The sequence below is a fragment of the Hemicordylus capensis genome, chromosome 6, assembly GCF_027244095.1.
Source record: "Hemicordylus capensis ecotype Gifberg chromosome 6, rHemCap1.1.pri, whole genome shotgun sequence".
NCBI classification, from domain to species: Eukaryota; Metazoa; Chordata; class Lepidosauria; order Squamata; family Cordylidae; genus Hemicordylus; species Hemicordylus capensis.
Genome location: NC_069662.1, coordinates 166,574,544 through 166,592,957, shown reverse-complemented (window position 1 = coordinate 166,592,957; position 18,414 = coordinate 166,574,544). Strand labels below are relative to the sequence as shown.

Below are 18,414 nucleotides of genomic sequence, written 5' to 3'. Positions count from 1 at the left end.
AAGCTTTCGACAAAGTTCCTCACCAAAGGCTCTTGAGTAAACGTAGCAGTCATGGGATAAGGGGACAGGTTCAGGTGTGGATTGGTCAATGGTTGAAGGACAAGAAACAGAGGATGGGAATAAATGGACAGTTTTCACATGGGAGGGAAGTAAGAAGTGGGGTCCCCCAGGGATCTGTACTGGGACCAGTGCTCTTTAACTTAGTTAATGCTCTAGAAGATGGTAACCAGCAAAGTGGCCAAATTTGCAGATCACACTAAACTATTTAGGGTACAGAAATCCACAACAGATTGTGAGGGACAAAATGGCAGATGCAGTTCAGTGTAAGCAAGTGTAAAGTGATGCACATTGGGGCAAAAAACCCCAACTTTACATATACGGTGATGAGGATTGAGCTGTCAGTGACTGACCAGGAGAGAGATCTTGGGGTCATAGTGGACAGCTCATTGAAAGTGTCGACTCAGTGCATGGAAGTTGCGAAAAAGGCAAAATCCATGCTAGGGATCATTAGGAAGGGAACTGAAAATAAAAGTGCTAATATTATAATGCCCTTATACAAATCTATGGTGTGGCCTCATCTGGAGTACTGCATACAGTTCTGGTCACCACATCTAAAAAAGGACATTGTAGAATTGGAAAAGGTGCAGAAGAGGGCAACCAAAATGGTCAGGGGCCTGGAGCACCTTCCGTATGAGGCACGTCTACAGTAAATGGGGCAGGGAGACATGAGAGAGGTGTATACAATTATGTATGGAGTAGAGGGAGTGGGCAGAGAGAAAATTTTCTCCCCTCTCTCACAACACTAGAATCAAGGGGCACCCCATGAAACTGAAGGCCAGGAAATTTTAGGACCGACAAGAGGAAGTACTTTTTCACACAGCACGTAATTAATCTATGGAATTCCTTGCCACGGGATGTGGTGCTGGCCACCAGCTTGGAGGGCTTGAAAAGGGGCTTAGACAGATTCACGGAGGACAGGTCTATCAATGGCTACTAGTCTGGTGGCTATCAGCCACCTCCAGCCTCAGAGGCACGATGCCTCTCAATCCCAGTTGCAGGGGAGTAACAGCAGGAGGGAGGGCATGCACATACTGTACCTCCTGCCTGTGGCTTCCCAGAGGCATCTAGTGGGCCACTCTGTGAAATGGGATGCTGGACTAGATGGGCCTTCTTGGGCCTGATCTAACAGGGCTGTTCTGATGTTCTGGTCTACCTTGCAAGGTACCATGTAAGGTCTGCAATTAGAATGAAGTATGGGAAGCAATTGAACGCCCAACAGCATGATATAAATGTTTTTAAACTGCCAGAAGTCCAATCTCACGCCCTTCTTTGATGAAAGATCCTCTGCCCAGCATGTTGCTCTGGTGTGTCTTGTCCCTGTCCTGTTTCTTTAAAATAATAATAATAATAATAATAATAATAATAATTTATTTTTTGAAAAATTAAAATTAATGCAGATTCCAATGCCTCAACTGGGAATTCTTGGAGGATACTTTTCTTTTAAAAGGTCAAAACTTGAGGTGTTCACGTGATCGTGAAGGGGGAGGACATAATCCAACAGTTCTAGCGAAATGACGGTTGCTCTGAAAGTTCCCCGTTTTGTGAAGGAACTGTGTGCTTATTCTCCCCCGTGTGCATTTCCTCTTGCATTACACTTGGTGGTGGCTTCCTTCTTGCAGTCATGCTCAGAGCTGGCTTGGATAGGCCTGCTCCCTGTCGGCAGTACCGACAGCACTTGGTCCTAACAGCCAGGGGGGCACCAAAGCCGGGCACCAGCTCAGGATGCTCCTGGCTCTCTCTTCCTCCCTGCCCACGAGCCACGCTGCCTGCAGGCTGCTCACTGACCACACAGCTCTACCTGATGAATGGCCAGCCTACAGGCACCGTGGCTCTCAGATGGGGGGGGCGGGAAGAGGATCAACCCAAGTTGCCTCCTTTGGAGCCCCCCCCCACCCGGCTCATTAGCAGCAGCAACCACTACCGCCTGTTGGGGTGGTTCCCCCCTCCTTTGCCGCAAGAAGCTTCTGTGCTTTTTAAAAATTATTATCATCAGGAAGGAGAAACTCTTCCCCTTTTTGGGAGGGCCTGTCACCCACGAGGCAGAGTTGCTCTGCCTGGGGGAAAATGCAGCAGAACTCCACTGCCCTTCTCTTAATGCTGGTGTCCTGAATTGGCAGACACGTGGTTTTCCCATTCGACTGGGCTTTCTCCGCCACAATGTGCTGGGAACAGCCACATCATCACGCGGGTAAAACTCACTGGTCTCACAGTGTACTTCCCAATATGCTGTTGGTGACAAAGAGGGGGAAATCCGGTTGTCCGCAGCACAAAATGACGGAGGCTTCCTGTTGGTCACATCCATCATCTCTCTGACGGGGAGGCCGTGTTCCCTCTCAGGCACGTGCGTTTTTGGATGTCCGCTCAGTAAATTTTAGATCCCGCTCAGAGGGCTTCCGTTTGAATCGGGAAGGCCCCGCTCTGAATTTACATGCACACACAGATGCAAAAAAATCAGAGAGAACACTGACTGCAGGGTGGCGTGTGCTGCCTCTGCTCCCCCCCATTGAACCAGCTGCAAATCGTGGGCTGGCTTGCAGTATTTAAAATGTACAGACTCCACACAGTCCCGGCTAGTCTGGGTTTGAGCATTAGCCGCCAAAAGTGCTGCCAGCACAAGCTAAGGTGTGCAAGCCAGGACCCAGTGGAAGGCCGGCGGCTTGGCATGCAGAAGGTCCCCGATGCCATCCCTGGCAGCATCTCAACAGAGGCTGGGAATGACCTTCTCTGCAACGCTGGGGAACTGCTGCCAGTCAGTGTCGGCAGGGAAGTCAAACTGTGGCCCTCCAGCTGTTACTGGCCTACAGCTCCCAGCATCTCTGACTACTGGCCACTGTGGCTGGGGATGATGGGAGTTGTAGGCGGAAGACAGCCAGAGGGCTGCAGTTTGACACCCCTGGTGTAGGCAATACTGCGTCAGGTGGACCAACAGTTTTGTGCTGCATGTTCCCTTTCAGTCTCCAGAGGAAGGATTACTTCTACATGCAAGGTATCCTGCCTGTGATTGAGCAGGGGCCTCTGCCCCTTATCGGCAAGGTCTGTCTGCAGATGACATGCAAGATGACTGGAAGATGTTCCCCTTGGGGGATGGGGCCACTCTGGGAAGAGCACCTGCCTGCCTGCTAGCATGCATTAGGAGGTTCCCAGTTCCCTCCCTGGCAGCATCTCCAAGATAGGGCTGAGAGAGATTCTTGCCTGCAACCTTGGAGAAGCCGCTGCCAGTCTGTGAAGACAATACTGAGCTAGAGAGACCAATGGTCTGACTCAGTAGAAGGCAGCATCCTATGTTCCTCCTTAACCATGGCTAAAGGATTTGGGGCAGAGCACAGGATCATGCCATTTCCTCACCTCCTTTCCTCTTGTCTGTGTATGTGCATTCCTCCCCCCACACCACACACACTCTAACCATAGCAGGCTAGTTCACACAATCATTATTTGGGTAGGTCAAGCATCCTGCTCAAGTTTGGGGGCTGCACATGCTCCTGTTTTGTGATCATGTGCGAGTAAAAGGCAAGGTAAGAGGTGGGGAAAGCAATCATCAGTGAGGCTCTCCCAGGGTAGGATAGTGCTGTCCCAGCTGTTTAACGAGGTGGGAGGGAAAGCTCTCCCACCCAGCAGGAGCTTGATGCATGATCTCTCTCCCCAGCTCCTAGCTTGCTTTTTACTTGCAAATGATCGCAAAACAGAGGCGCGCCTAGCTCCCGAACCCGGATAGGACGCTTGCCTAGTTGATTATGCAAGCCAGGGGAGAGGAGAGCTGGTCTTGTGGTAGCAAGCATGCATTGTCCCCTTTGCTAAGCAGGGTCTGCCCTGCTTTGCATCTGAATGGGAGACTACATGTGTGAGCACTGCAAGATATTCCCCTTTGGGGATGGCGCCACTCTGGGAAGAGCAGAAGGTTCCAAGTTCCCTCCCTGGCAGCATCTCCAAGGTAGGAGATGCTGAGAGAGATTCCTGCCTGCAACCTTGGAGAAGCCGCTGCCAGTCTGTGAAGACAATTCTGAGCGAGATGGACCAAGGGTCTGACTCAGTCTATGGCAGATTCCTATGTTCCTATGGCCCAGCTCTGAAGCTGGTTTGGAGAAAGCAAGGGATTGGCCCAGCCTCCACAGCTTTAGGCCTCCAGTTCTAAAGTTCTGCTCTTCCTCCCTGTGTTGAATAGGACATGAGCATCACAGAAGCGGCTGCCTCCTTGCTTCGGTCAGAAGAAACCTTCTCTGCATGCCTTGCCCGGATCAACAGTGTTGTCCTCAAGCCCCTGCTGCAGTCAGGTGAGGGCGACCTCTCCAGTTGTGCTGTCTATCCCGAGATGCTCGCCTTCTCCTTCTGACTTGGTAGCTTCTCCCCTTTCCACCTCTCAGGTTCCTTTGAGCATTCGAAGCTCTTCCTCCTCTTGAACGACCACTTTCACATCCTCTGGGACTTGGCAGAGGAGAATTACAGAGCCCTGAAGCAAACCTTCAGTACTTCGGAATCTGCTTGCATCCAAGATATCTACTTGATCTGGAAAGCAGACGTGTTCCAGGATGCCTACATCCAGTGAGTGCAGCAGCGACGTTAAGACTTTGGGGTGGGCGGTGAGGCCCTGTCCTGTTTTTGGTTTGATAACCCTCCCTATCCCAAAGGCTTTCAGATCTGCACAACTATTTAAAATTCTGAGTGAAGATCTTATATATGTATTTATTTAATGTATTTATCATATTTTTATACCACCTGATATGTAAATCTCTAGGTGGTATACAAATTTTAGTATTAAAAATCACAAGTTAAAACACACTAAAAACAATATATATAACAAATTGTTAAAATTATTAAAATTCTAATTAAAAGCTTGCGAGAACAGGAAAGTCTTGAGGGTCTTCTTGAAAACAAACAGAGAAGGAGCTGCTCTTATTTTAGCTGGGAGCATATTCCAAAGCCTTGGGGCAGCCAAAGAGAAAGCCCACTCCTGAGTCTCCACCAGACGAGCTGGTGTCAGTCGTAACCAGACCTCCCGAGATGATCTTACTAGGCAGCAGGGTTCATGACAAAGAAGGCGCTCTCTTAAATAGCCTGGACCCAAGCCATTAAGGGCTTTATAGGTAATAACCAGCACTTTGTATTTCACCCAGAAACATATCAGCAATCAGTGTAGTTCTTTCAAAACCGGTGTTATGTGGTCCTGGCCACCGCCTCGATATATTGATTCCTCCCCCCTTCATTTGGTGCCACTGTTGTGGGTCTGGGACCCAGTGGGTCTGACCTCTCATCTTTGAAACCAGTGGCAATTCCTTAAAATCAAGGGTTGTGGTGATGTCAGTGAATGGAACTCTGATGTTCCACAGAATGTTTAGAGTTGGAAGGAACTCTGGAGGTTCCAGCCCCTTGGAAACTGCTAGAGAAATGGTACCCTACCTCCGGGCCCTCCAGATGTTGCTGAACTACAGCTCCCAGAATCCCCAGCTACAGTTTATTGTAGCTGGGGGTTGTGGTTCAGCTTTCAGTCCCTTTGTTACCTAATTAGGTCACAGCTCAATAGAAGAGCATCTGCTTGCATGCAGAAGATCCCAGGTTCAATATCTGGCAGCATCTCCAGGTAGGGCTGGGAAAGACTCCTGCCTGGAACCTTGGAGAGCCGCTTCCAGTCCGTGTAGACATGTTTGCACCAAGTTTTCATTTTGTGCAGTCCTTGGCTTCTATTTTTATTTGGGTTTTTTTTAACATTTGCACAAGGCGCTACACAAGGAGAATCTGGATGCAAGTATGTGAGATTGCATTAAAATTGCTCTTTTGCAGTTATCAAGCTGTGCTGAAAGCAGCAGAGCACTGTACAAAACTCAGAAATAAAATGAGAGAACCAATAAATACAATGTTAAGAACTGATGCTTAACACTTCGGTTCTGCTTTGGAAACATGGCCAGATAATTTGGAACTTCAGCATTTGAGGTCTATCATCCCTGGACACTATCAAGAGAGCTGTAAAGACATACTGTTTTTAGCTTGCTTTTTAATCATTTTGGAATCATTTTAATGGTTCCTAATGAGAGTTGTGTTAATATTCTAAATGGCTTTATTTGTGACTGTGAGCTGCCATGAGCCATTTTTGACGAATGGCCTATAAAGGAATGAAAATATTTAAATTATTTAATTAATTAATATATTTCTATACTGCCCAAAATGCAAGTTCTCTGGGCAGTTTACAAAACAATAAAAACAGCTAATAAAAGATTAAAACATTCCAACAATTAAAATGAAAAAGTTAACTATTAAAACACAATTAAAACAGTATCTAATTAAAAGTCTGGGGAACAAATATGGAACAGAACCCTAGAAGCAACCCTGTTTCTGTGGCCGGAGCCCTGGTGTAGGCAAAGGGTATGGAAGAGAGGGCTGTTGTCCTTTGCTCCTTTAGTCTGCCCTCCAGAGAAGACCCTCCAGAGAAGACTTTAGTCTGCCCTCCAGAGAAGACCTCCAGAGAAGATCCATGGTCCATGCTGCTTTTGTGGAATCTAGGAAGCTGCCTTATACTGAGTCAGGCCATTGGTCCATCTATCCCAGTATTGTCTGCACAGACTGGCAGTGGCTTCTCCAAGGTTTCAGGCAGGAGTCTCTCACAGCCCTACCTGGAGATGCTGCCAGGGAGTGAACCGGGGACCTTCTATGTACGAAGCATACTCTGGCTTTCACTATGCTGGGTTTTTTTTCCTCCTCTGGGATTGCTTAAATCCAGTAAAGCTCCACCATGTGACCTAACGCTTGCTCTGCTCTTTTATTTCAACAACGAACAGGTACTTCTCCACTTTTGCCAGCTTTGCTGTTGTCCAGGGCTTTGAGCATGCTGCCAGGAATAAAAGGTGAGTGGCTCATCTGGGTGACCAATTCTCTGTTGCCAAGCAGAGAGCGGTAAGGCCGGGAGTGGCGGAAAATCCACGAAGCCGAACCGACTGCCAGAAGGGCAGCCCTCCTTTTCACGTGGCCCCAGAATGTGTCAAGCAAAACCGGAGCCGCAAAGCACACCATTAGGAACTCCGGTCAAGCCTGGGATGCCTTTGCCTGTCCCTTTCTGTCCTGCTTGTAGCTGTTAAAGGTGTCCAGCCAACCATGGCTGGAAAGAGAAGGCTGGAGTTTCATGGGCTGGTCAGCGAGGCAGGCATGAAGTTCTTAGGGCAACAGCAAGGGAGCTAAGCTACCAGAACAAACAGACAGAACAAAACCAAACCCATGCCCCAGGGACAGGTAAAGTGTCACACACACACACACACACACACACACACACACACACACACACACACCCGAAGCAACAGCACGGCCTTGTAACTCTCTAAGCTGGCGTCTTGCTAGTTGGCTCCAGAAACTCAAAAACCTTTATTTTGGCCTCCTTCCCCCCACTGATTTTTATTTATTGATTTAAAACATTTACACTCTATCCCTCCGGTACCGTAATGCTCGGGGCGGCTCACAACTGTAAAAGTAATGTAAAGTTTAAAACAATAAAAAAAATACAGCATAGAATAAAATTAATTAAAAACTAATAATAAAATAATAAAACCCATCAACTTACAATTTTAAAAAAACCTTTCTGAACAGATGGATTTTAAGATCTTTAAAAAAAAAAAAAAACCCTCTAAGGGAGGGAGCGTGGCAAAGTTCTTCTGGGAGGGCATTCCCCAGCCAAGGGGCCACAACTGAGAAGGTCCTGTCTCTTGTCTTCACCAACCATGAATCTCAGTCAATGGCTGTGAGCAGGGCTTGAGATGATTAACAAAGGGCCCTGGCAGAGTCATATGGGCAAATGTGGTCCGACAGATACTCTGGCCCCAAGCCGTGTAGGGCTTCAAAGGTCAAGACCAGCACTTTGAATCTGGCCTGGGAGCAAACTGGCAACCAGTGGAGCTGCCACAGGATAGGTGTGATCCTTGAGGAGTAATTAGCACCCACAAACATCCTTGCAGCAGCGTTCTGGACCATCTGAAGCCTCTGAACAGTCTTCAAGGTAGAGCACATTGCAGTAATCCAGTCTGGATGTTGCCAATGCATGAGTGACTGAGGTCAGGTCTGACTTCGCTCCTTTAACCCTCTCCTGGCATATAGGGTGTGGCCTGTGCCATGGATATTGGGGATAAAACCACCCCTTTTTTCCTTTATTTGATTCAGCTCGGATCCAGGAAAAGTTGAGCCCACTTACTCACTGGAAATCTCATGCTTGTGTTTTTCAGGATACGTTAAAGATCTAGCTAGTTAATTGAGTTCATTCTCTGCTCCTCAAACACAAGGGATTTCAATCTTCATATGAATCCTAATAGAAATTGAATAGGATCTTAAACCTGAATAGGAACTTTCCCTCTCAAGTTCACATCTTTGATAACCTCAGTACAATATCCCTGTGAACGCAAACGCACAAAGAGGTGAATTTTCTAAAGCTGTAACTGTGCACGCCCTGCAGTTTCCTGGTGTAGCTTAAAGCTAATCTAAATATGGAGGTGTGTGAAAAGTCATCTAATTAAAGGCAACCCACAATGCCTGCATGCCAGTTTCCATGAATATCACTTCTCCATTAATATGATAAGATATTAGGATATGAGTCTTCAACCTTGGCTCACACAAGGGCTTTCTCCTGATGGAGTGATCTTTATTTGATTGTGGCTGGGGATGATGGGAGTTGTAGTTCAACAGCAGCTAGAGGGCCAAGTTTGCTCACCCCTGATCTAGAACAGGACAGCATGACTGCAGCCCTCCAGCTGAAGTTGGACTACATCTCCCATCACCCCCCGCCAGAGGGGCCAATGGTCAGAGAGGATGGGAGTTGTAGGCCAACATCTGCAGGAGGTCCACATCAGAAGTTGGGCAGCCAATTTAGAAGTTGGCCTCATGAGTGGGTCAAACGGCCTCTGGGGGCGTCTTCTAACTCAGCCCTGTTGAGCCCTGCCCCCGTATGGCTGGGCAAGCCTGTTGAACCACCTTATGAGCTAAGAACATAACAGCCCTGCTGGATCAGGCCCAAGGAGGCCCATCCAGCCCAGCAACCTGTTTCCCACAGTGGCCCACCAGAACCCCCTGAGAAGCCCACAGGCAGGAGGGGAGGGCAGGTCCTCTCTCCTGCTGTGGCTGCCCTGCAACTGGCATAGATTAGCATCGCCTGGCTTTCTGCCGTGAAGCCTTATTTTTGGCAGAGAAGAGTGTGGCTAAATCTCTCCAAAGGGTGAGGTGCGCGGTGGGACAGCAGCCAGCCAAAACCTGATCTGCTGACTGGTTTTTGTTTTTTTTAAGGGCTTGCATAATGAGGTGTGGCTGTTGGAGACAGCCCTGCAGATTAATTGTGGCCCAGCGGCGAATGGGACTTGATCTCTGTACGATAGGGACATAGGAAGCTGCCTTAACAAGTCAGACCTTGGTCCATCAGATGAAGATCCTGCTCCCCGTTTTGAAACGGAGGACCTAGGAACCGGCAGACACTGATTGTTCTGTCCAACTGGCCAGAAGTGTGCATCCGTGTTCAAAACCCTCCTGCAGACTCTCTGAGGCTGTTCACACGAGCGTGCCAAGCCAGACGGAGGGAGCCCAGCCCGGTTTTGCATGCTCGTGTGAACTGCCAGGATCGAGCCTGATCCCGGCGCCTACACCGTGGCAAACCCGCCTCAGTAGCCACCCTCTTAAATGAGGTGAAGGGAGCGAGCGCTCCCTTAATCTCAGTTTTATCATGGTGTGTCTGTGGCACACTTGGGCGGAGGCGGGACCCCCATAAGGCACCACGCACCCGTGCGGTCCATTATTGGCACTCGGGGGGGGGGTTGGAGCAACACGCAGATGTGTCTCCCAGCACCCCGACCCCCAGAGCTGCTGGGAGGGCAGCCGGTCATCTGGGCGAGTGATCCGCCTGTCCCGGGAGGAGAGCTCAGTCGTCTGCGGGGAGGGTGAGTCCAACCCGCTCTCCCTGCACACTGCCACGGAGCTCTTCCCACTGATCGTGAGAAGCGCTGCTTTCTCTTTAAAAGTAGCCCGTCTCCAGCCCTGCAGATATGAAGAGTCGCTTGGGAACAGAGGAACTGAGCTGGCTCTGCCGGTTGTGTATTTAGCATTATTCATGTGCTAGAATGGTTGCAGGGTAACTTCAGCCGAGAGAGAGAGAGAGATTGAGGCGGGGGGGGGGGGGTAGGTCCCTGCCCCAAGGAGAATCCAGTCTAAAGTGCTACCGTGGACTGAGACAAGAGAGGGAAAGGATGAAAGTGTACAAGTACAGTTACACAGATCTGTTTTCATTTTGGTTTAAGGATGAGTATATAACAGAGGTTTATTTATTTATTTATTTATTTATCTATCATCTTTATATACTGTGCGATATATCTCTCTAGGCAGTGTACAGCCACTAGTGGTGCAGTAGAAAATGACTTGACTAGCAAGCCAGAGGTCGCCGGTTCGAATCCCCGCTGGTATGTTTCCCAGACGATGGGAAACACCTGTATTGGGCAGCGGCGATTTAGGAAGATGCTGAAAGGCATCATCTCATACTGTGAGGGAGGAGGCAATGGTCAACCCCTCCTGTATTCTACCAAAAGAAAACCACAGGGCTCTGAGATCGCCAGGAGTCGACACTAACTCTTCGGCACACTTTGCCTTTGGGCAGTGTACACAATCTACTTTCACAGAATAAAAACAACTAAAAGCTCCTCATGGAGTGAAACCATTAAAAGAACTTCCCAGGATAAAAACCTGCCTGAAACCTTGGAAAGCTGGCCTGTAGCCCAGGGGCAGAGCATCTGGTGGGCCACTGTGTGGAACAGGATGCTGGACTTGATGGGCCTTCTTGGGCCTGATCCAGCAGGGCTGCTCTGATGTGCTGACGTTCTTATCTGCTTTACATGCAGAAGGTCCCAGGTTCAATCCCTGGCAGCATCTCCGGGTAGGACTGGGAAAGAGCCTCTTTCTGAAACCCTGGAGAGCTGCTGCCAGTCAGTGCAGACTAGCGGTCCCCAACCTGTGGCCCTCCAATATGTTGTAGCTGTAGTTGTAGTCCAGCAGCACCGGGAGGACCACAGGGGGCGAGCCCTGCAGGAGACGGTTCTGTGCTAGTGGATCGGAGTCGACATATGGCGGCTTCCTGTGTCATCGACTCTCCTCCCACTAGCTTCTCAACACAGACGTGTCTGTCCCACGCATGCTGGATTTGCTTCCTCCCTGAAGGCGCCTTTGGTTCAAAGTGGCCCTAAACTGGCTGCTGGGGTGAGATGTCTTTCTGCTTTGCCGCCCCCGCCGGGCCTCCAGGAGAGTTTCTCCAGCACTCGGTTCTCTTGCTCTCTGCCAATTACGCGTCTGTCTTGCTGGCTCTGAATCCTTGCAGTGAGATCTGGAAGCGGCACAAACCGGTCCTGCAGCAGTTCCTTGCAGATTTCTCCTTGGACACGACGATGCCGGTGGCTCTTCATACAGTGCTGAACAAGCCGTTCCGAGATCACCTCCAGCAGTACAGCCTGATCTTCTCCACGCTCGAGAAAAGCACCAGTCAGGTACTAGATCTCAAATGCCATCGGCTTGCTTCGCCGTTGGCGGCTGCTTGAAAGACGCCCTACTCCCTTTGCTGCTGCATCACTGTTCTCCCCAATTAGTCATACAGGCACTCTTGGGCAACTGAGAATTGTGTATAGAAATGGCACCCAAATCCAACAGGCTACATAACACAGTAAAGGCTCTCACACCATCCTCTGGGGTAGTTTGGGGATGGTAGGGAAGAACTCCTACCTTGATCCTCACAGACCCTCCATTTGGATCTGCAAACTTGCCACTCAGACAATCATGGCAGCCGTGGGCTCCATTCTTGGAAAAAGAGAGCTAGGTCCTCCAAGGATTGAGGGAGGTATCCCAGAATGCATTGCACTCACAGAAGAGAGGAAGTCCTCAGTGCACCAACAGCTCTCCTCTGGCCCCTCTAGCTGCAGCACTCTCTGACAAACCTGGCCTCTGGCTGCTGGGGACTGTTTAAATTGGCGATTTCACCACATGATTCAAGACCGAGGTAGGACAGCTGCTATTTTTGTCCTACTTCAGTAAAAAACAAGGTTAAAAAAATGTCAGGCTATCAAGGTTTGAATGGGCCACGTAGGTAGGAGTCCCGTAGGTTCTCAAGAGCAGCAATAATAGCAGGCTTTACTGCCTCCTTCCCTATAATTCTTGGTCTTGAGAATGGGTTTGCTACATGCTGTCACCACTGAGGGCAAAGAAAGTCAGTTCAGAGTGAGGACAGTGTTTTTTTCCTGAACAGGTAAACCGTTCAAAGCAATTTTTTAAAAAATGTAGAAGAGAGCTGTGTGTGAGAGCACGGCCCCCTTTTTGGTTCCGCATTATATTTTTGTAACTTTAAAAAAGCATGTTTGCCAGAACAAAGTGGATGTACTTGTCCTTCTCTCCTCACTTGCTGCTCTGGAAGTTTGTGAATGTGAGGGGCAGGCGTCGACTGGAGACTCCTAAACATTCTTGGTGCCCTCACCAAACTCGGAATCTTCAGGGGAATCTCTGACAGTCTGGCTGGAATAAAACCAACTTCAGGGTGTCTTTTTTTTTTAAAAAAATCATGTAGCTCAGCCTAAAGTTGCAGGGAGGGGGGAAATAAACCAGAGCACCTTTTCACCCTCACAGTGCCCAGAGAAAAGAGCAGTAGCTGAAGCCGCTGAGGAGTTTGTGAAGCTGCAGGCCTTCATCAGCCAAGCCTTGGACGAAGCCTCTCTCACCAGATCCCTGTGGAAGTCCTTGGGGCATAAATTCACGGTATGTTGTTGTGGGGATTTTGACTGCCATCTCCTGTCCGATCTGCAGCTCAGGTAGGAAAGGGGTTTTGCTGGTAGCCCTATCCTCCTGCATTGTAGCTGTTCTTCTTCAGCAGTGCCCCTCTCTGGGAATCTCTGCCATTGCTCAAGTAGCCTCCTTGGCACTGATCCGAATTGCCCTAAATCGCTCAGCACCGGCACAGCAATCATGCGAGAGGATGCTAAACCTTTTAATTAGATTTCTAGGGTTTATCATTGTTTTAAATTTTGTTAACTTTGTTTTTAACCTGTAGTGTTTTATTGTAAACCACGCAGAGATGTGAGTTTTGGGTGGTAGACAAATATACTAAATAAATAAATAAAATCTAAGTGGGGTCCGAAATTTTCTTTGGGGAAAGTGGAATAAAGATGGGAGAAGCAACAGATTGGCTCCCTCTTGTGGAGGAAGGTGGTACTGCAGGGGTCTCTTTCTGGCAAGCCCAAGTGGCTTTAGTGCTGCACTGGAATCAGGAGCAGCCCCTCCTAGTGAGTTGGGGAGGGGCTCCAAAGGGGGCTCCTCCCCAGGGCTCTGTTTGCTCCCCAACCTGCCCCAGTGTTAATGAGAGCTGTGCTGCCTCCAGGCTGGCCATTCCTCAGGTAGAGCTGGATGGTTAACACTGGGGTGGGTCGGGAGAGGGAGGAACAAACAGAGCCCCGGGAAAGAGAGGCCTCCTTTGGCGTCAGGATGAGTTGCTTTTGACTGGAAGGTTTGCAGTTGGGGGAGATGCACTCTGTTCATCGACAGGTCTTTGCAGAGATGCGCACACATTGAGCAGGGGTGTGTACGAATCGAGATTCATGCACCGATTCGAAGCACCGATTCGGCACCTTTAAAAGTGAGGAGAGCAGATCTCGATTCGTGCACATCCCCAATTCTTAGTCCACTGACCTTTTCGGACTGTACCGATGGTGTTAGTTCCTGGGTTGCTGTTTCCAGTACTGCAGGAATCAGCTCAGTGGCTGTTACAGCACCCATGGGATTTGTCAGGGATGCTGGATCAGTGGACCAGCCCTTCAAAGCCCTCTGTCTGGAAGATCTTTTAATGTGTATATATAAATTGTAGAAGGAATATACCTGAAAGTAGAGTCCAGATGTTGTGAGTGAGCTGAACCACCTAGGGATAATAAGTTGCCAGCAAGATGTCTGTTACCAAGAATATTACACCTCTTTAACGCTGCTTAGTGCAGTTACCAGTCAACGTGTTGAGGACCTGTTGAATCTTAAGCATTCAGACCTAGAGAATCAAGGAGACTGGGCTAGCTTACATCTTGAACTAACTTAGAAGTCACTTTTCCCTGCTACAACTGACGTGTACACCATAGAATCCCGGAATGTTCTCATAACATTCCATTTTAGGTCATTGGCAGCACCCATCTGACTTGCTCCAGGGGATTTTTAACCGGCAAGGATGGGTGATGAAGGCTTTAGTTGACACAAAGGGGTTATCTCAAGCTTGACTCGGCTTTTGAGCCTGTAGAAGATGCTGCCCACTGCTTAACCACTCCTACTTCGACTGCCTTTTGCTTAAGAATGCAAGAAGGCATTTTCAGGATTCTACATCAGTTCCCCGGCTGTGCAATTAAAATGTCCTATGTAGTGATGAAACCAACGTTATGGCTCTGTTTGGCAGGATCTTATTTGCATGCCTGAGCGGCGACTCTTGGAAGACAGCCGAGATCTTACCGTCTATGCCAGTACAGGCCAATCTGACCGCATTCTGCTCTTTGATGATATCCTAGTTTTGGTCCAGGTGAGAAGGCTGGGACCCTGGAGATGGGGGCGTCTGCATCAAACTGTGGTTGCTGAGGGTGGGAGGAACTGGAGCCTTAATGCTGAGCTGGACTCCCCCTGCTGAGAGCGCTTCGGTCTGGTAGCTTTTTATTCAATCAGTTCACAAAAGAACTCAAAGCTGTACCTTTTCAAATGATATTGTGACAATATGATTTGAAAATGTTTTGTCTTAGGTTCTTTTGTAAATTGGTTGGTTGTCTGGGAACCCAGTTCTGGGTCTTTTTCAGTTTCCTGTATCATTTTTCAGGGGCACAGTTTGCAGAGTTTTGAACTGAAGCACGTGTGGGTAGATGCAACCTCTCAGGAAACAGGAAAGTAAGTTACATATGTTTATAATTACATATACGTATGTAAAGTTTAAAGTTTTATACACTTTTAAAAAGGAGCCTAATCCAAAAGACGATTCCCTGACCCAAGGAGTTTACAGTTTACAGGCCTGGTCCTTCACACAATTGTTCAAATCTAATGTGGGTTATCTGTGTTGGTGTGGTTGTGTGTAGGGGTGTGCACAAAACCACCTGGCCCAATTCGGTTCGAGTTTGAACCAGACCCGAACCACACTGGGCTGGGGTGTGTGTGTCATAGAACATTTTTGGATACCCCCTTTGTTTTTAACTTATCCTCTCCAGGGGGCTTCTCCAAGGTGGTGGTGGTGGGTCCATGGAAGTTCCCCCTCCGCCCGCCGGTCTTTCTTTTTGTAAAAATCGCCTGGTTCAGGTGTCTTTAGCCCTTTCCAGACCAATTCCCTGGTGCGGTGGCCATTTTTGGAGGCCACCGTATCTGCTCAGTGGGACCCTGCATGGCTGTTGCTGGGGCTCTTATGTTTCTTTTTTAGACTGTGAGCCCGTTGGGAACAGGGAGCCATTTTATTTTATTTTTATTTATTTTAATTAATTTTTATTTTATTTTTATTTATTTATTTATTTATTTATTTATTTATTTATTTATTTATTTATTTATTTATTTATATCTATGTAAACTACTTTAGGAACTCTTGCTGAAAGCCAGTATATAAATATTCGTCACATTCATAATCCACATTAAACCTGTATTTGAATGATTGTGTGAACCAGGCCACAGTCTGACCAAGAGAAGACCACTGGGTGGGAGGCAGGCCACGGCACGTGTCACAGGAGGAATATACGTGGGTGCCATTCAACTTACTTTAAGCTTAGTTTCTGTAGTGGGTTTTTGTAGTAAATAAGGACTTGAAGTGAAGAGTTCTTGGAAAAGTTCTGAGGAGTAGTTTAAGTAGGAGAGAGAGAGAGAGAGAGAGAGAGAGAGAGAGAGAGAGAGGTGGCAAGTGTCTTAGGAGGCAGTTCCAGGTTTAAGGGGCAGCAAGGGGAAAGGGGTGGAGTCATCTCTGAGCAGGAGACATTTGGACAGCTGAGGCTGGAGGAGCTAATGGGTGTTTTTTATAATTTTCCTACAGCCCAGCAGAGATTACGCAACACAGGCTATTCTATAAAGGGTTTCAGAACAGGAAGCTGCCATATACTGAGTCAGACCATTGGTCCATCTAGCTCAGTATTGTCTACTCAGACTGGCAGCAGCTTCTCCAACACTGCAGAAGCCCTAACTCTCTCAGCCCTATCTTGGAGATGCCAGGGAGGGAACTTGGAACCTTTTGCATGCAAGCCTGGAAGTGTTCTTCCCAGAGCGGCCCCATCCCCTAAGGGGGATATCTTATCTTATAGTGCTCTCACATTTAGTCTCCCATCCAATTGAACACCAGGGAAGGCCCTGCTTAGCAAAGTGAACAATTCAGGCTCACTACCAAACTATCCCTATCTCAAGAAGGAAGAGGCCATTGCTGGAAAATTGGAACATTTTGGACCTGGCTGTGGTTGTCCTGTAGCATCACTTGGATCAGCTTCCGTCTCCAGCAGGGGAGAGATGTGAGGGTCTGTTTTTGGTGGGTGGGAATCACATGTTCACCATCTAGCCTGGCATTTTTCCGCAGACACACTCTCCACATCATCACCCCAGAAGAGGAGTTCTTCCTCCTGGCCAAGGAACCAGAAGCACGAGTAAGTGTCGACTTCAGAGTATTCTGTTCCAGGCAGAGAGGGTGTGGCCTCCAGCCAGGCAGGGAGATGAAGAGGGATTCAGGACCCTGGAGAGCGGCCAGGGCAAGAGTTCAGGACTGGGACCAAGGACTGCAGCGCTGGGTAGAGAATGTCCACCACAAGGAGAGTAGATGTGGCTTCAGCAAGGGCCTGTAGCTGGCTGAAACCTTGACTAGGCCTGCCTGCTGGGTGCTAGCTTTGTCTCCCCACCGTGTTCCCCCTAACAGGCATTCCCAGATGTTGTTGACTACAACTCCCATAATCCCCAGCCAAAGGCCATTGCAGCTGGCGATGCTGGGAGTTGTAGTGAACAACATCTGGGAGTCCCTGTTAGAGGGATCAGTGCTCCCCACTCCTTTATAGCAGGATCCCTCTGGTTTAAAGGGCCAGCGTCCAGTCTTGCAGACATTGGTTCCAGCAGGAGGAGGCTTCCACTGCAGTGGGCTGGTCCTCCAAGGATCCATCTGAAGATGAAGGCAAGGGTATATCTTCCAGCTGTGGTGGGGGGACTAGGTCTGATTAGGGGGTGGGGGTCCATTAAGCTTTTCCACCAGGCCTGTCTCCAGAATTTTCTGCCTCATCCCCTGGTCAGAAGGATCCCAGAGCCTGAGTCTCGTGACCTTGAGTTCCTCAGGGTAGATCCTGGTTGAGAACCAGTATGGTGTAGTGGTTAGAGCAGGGATCTTGAATCGAGGAGACTTGGGTTCACTTACCACCCCACCCCTTTCGGCTACGAAGCCCACTGGAAAGTACTCTAGCCTGAGTTAGTGATGTTCCTCTGCTTCTCCCGACCTCCTTGCCTGCCATGTGCTCACAGCTGTGTCCTTCGCTCACCCAGGCTGTGTGGCAATGGAAGCTCAACCAGGCCGTGCGCCAGGCGTTGAATGGGAAGAGGGACTTCCCCCTGTGGGGCAAGGCTGGTGAAGGGAGAGACCCTCCTGCCGACCGCTTCTTCGCCTTTGCTTTCAAGGCAGAGGGGAGACTGAAGAATGCCGCCTACGAAGGAGAGTGGCACCTGGGCAAGCTGCATGGCCAGTAAGTCTGTAGCCATGCTGAGGAAGGGCAGTCTCTTTTTTTCCTTCCTGATCTCTAGGTCAAGGGTGGCCCAGTTGCTCCTGTCATTTCAGAACCGACCCTGTTCTCTAGAAAAATGCTCTTGGCTATGTGACCCACCTCAGTCTAGACGTGCAACCAGATGCACTGGTAGAAAGCAGAGGTGGTGGAGTCAGACTATACTGCTTCCAGATCTTGCTGTCCCTCTGGCTGCTTCCGGCCCTGGAACCTAAGAGGTATACTCATGAGTCAAATGGGCCGTAACCCAAAATTTGGCTTTAAAAAAGCCAAATCTGGCAACAGAGCTTCCGGGTGCCATATAAGGTCCATTTATACGTTGTGTTCGACACTCATACAATGAGTGTACAGTGTACACAGGTACAGCCATTCACATATTATGCTGAATGCAGGTACAGAAGTCAACTTCCTATCTGTAATATGCATTTGAAGGGCCTGTATCCAGGTTCACTTTTACAATGAACACAGCTACTGTCATTCACACAAACACATGTATGAGCATACAGGCATCCGCACACCCGTACAGCATCTTGTCTGAATCGGGCTATAGTTGGCAACTGATTTGATTCTGCTCTGGGGGTGGGAGGGCTGAGGGGCTCCAGACAGAAGGCTTCTGCTGCTGCGGCTGTTTGCCCTCTTGCCAGCTTCTATT

The 18,414-nt window shown here is 48.8% G+C and overlaps 1 protein-coding gene across 8 annotated transcripts in view; it reads left to right on the top strand.

Annotated features, from left to right (window-relative positions):
- Nucleotides 1–18,414, top strand: part of ALS2CL (ALS2 C-terminal like) — a 70,311-nt gene that overhangs the window by 27,433 nt on the left and 24,464 nt on the right. For 7 of the 8 annotated variants that reach the window (XM_053265393.1, XM_053265394.1, XM_053265396.1 and 4 more), the window contains exons 2-10: nt 4,220–4,328; nt 4,419–4,596; nt 6,825–6,890; nt 11,372–11,537; nt 12,664–12,792; nt 14,462–14,581; nt 14,870–14,937; nt 16,586–16,652; nt 17,530–17,726. In XM_053265393.1, the coding sequence (XP_053121368.1) occupies nt 4,220–4,328; nt 4,419–4,596; nt 6,825–6,890; nt 11,372–11,537; nt 12,664–12,792; nt 14,462–14,581; nt 14,870–14,937; nt 16,586–16,652; nt 17,530–17,726 (1,100 nt within the window). The remainder of the gene's footprint in view (nt 1–4,219; nt 4,329–4,418; nt 4,597–6,824; nt 6,891–11,371; nt 11,538–12,663; nt 12,793–14,461; nt 14,582–14,869; nt 14,938–16,585; nt 16,653–17,529; nt 17,727–18,414) is intronic. The other variant, XM_053265398.1, reaches the window with a different exon arrangement.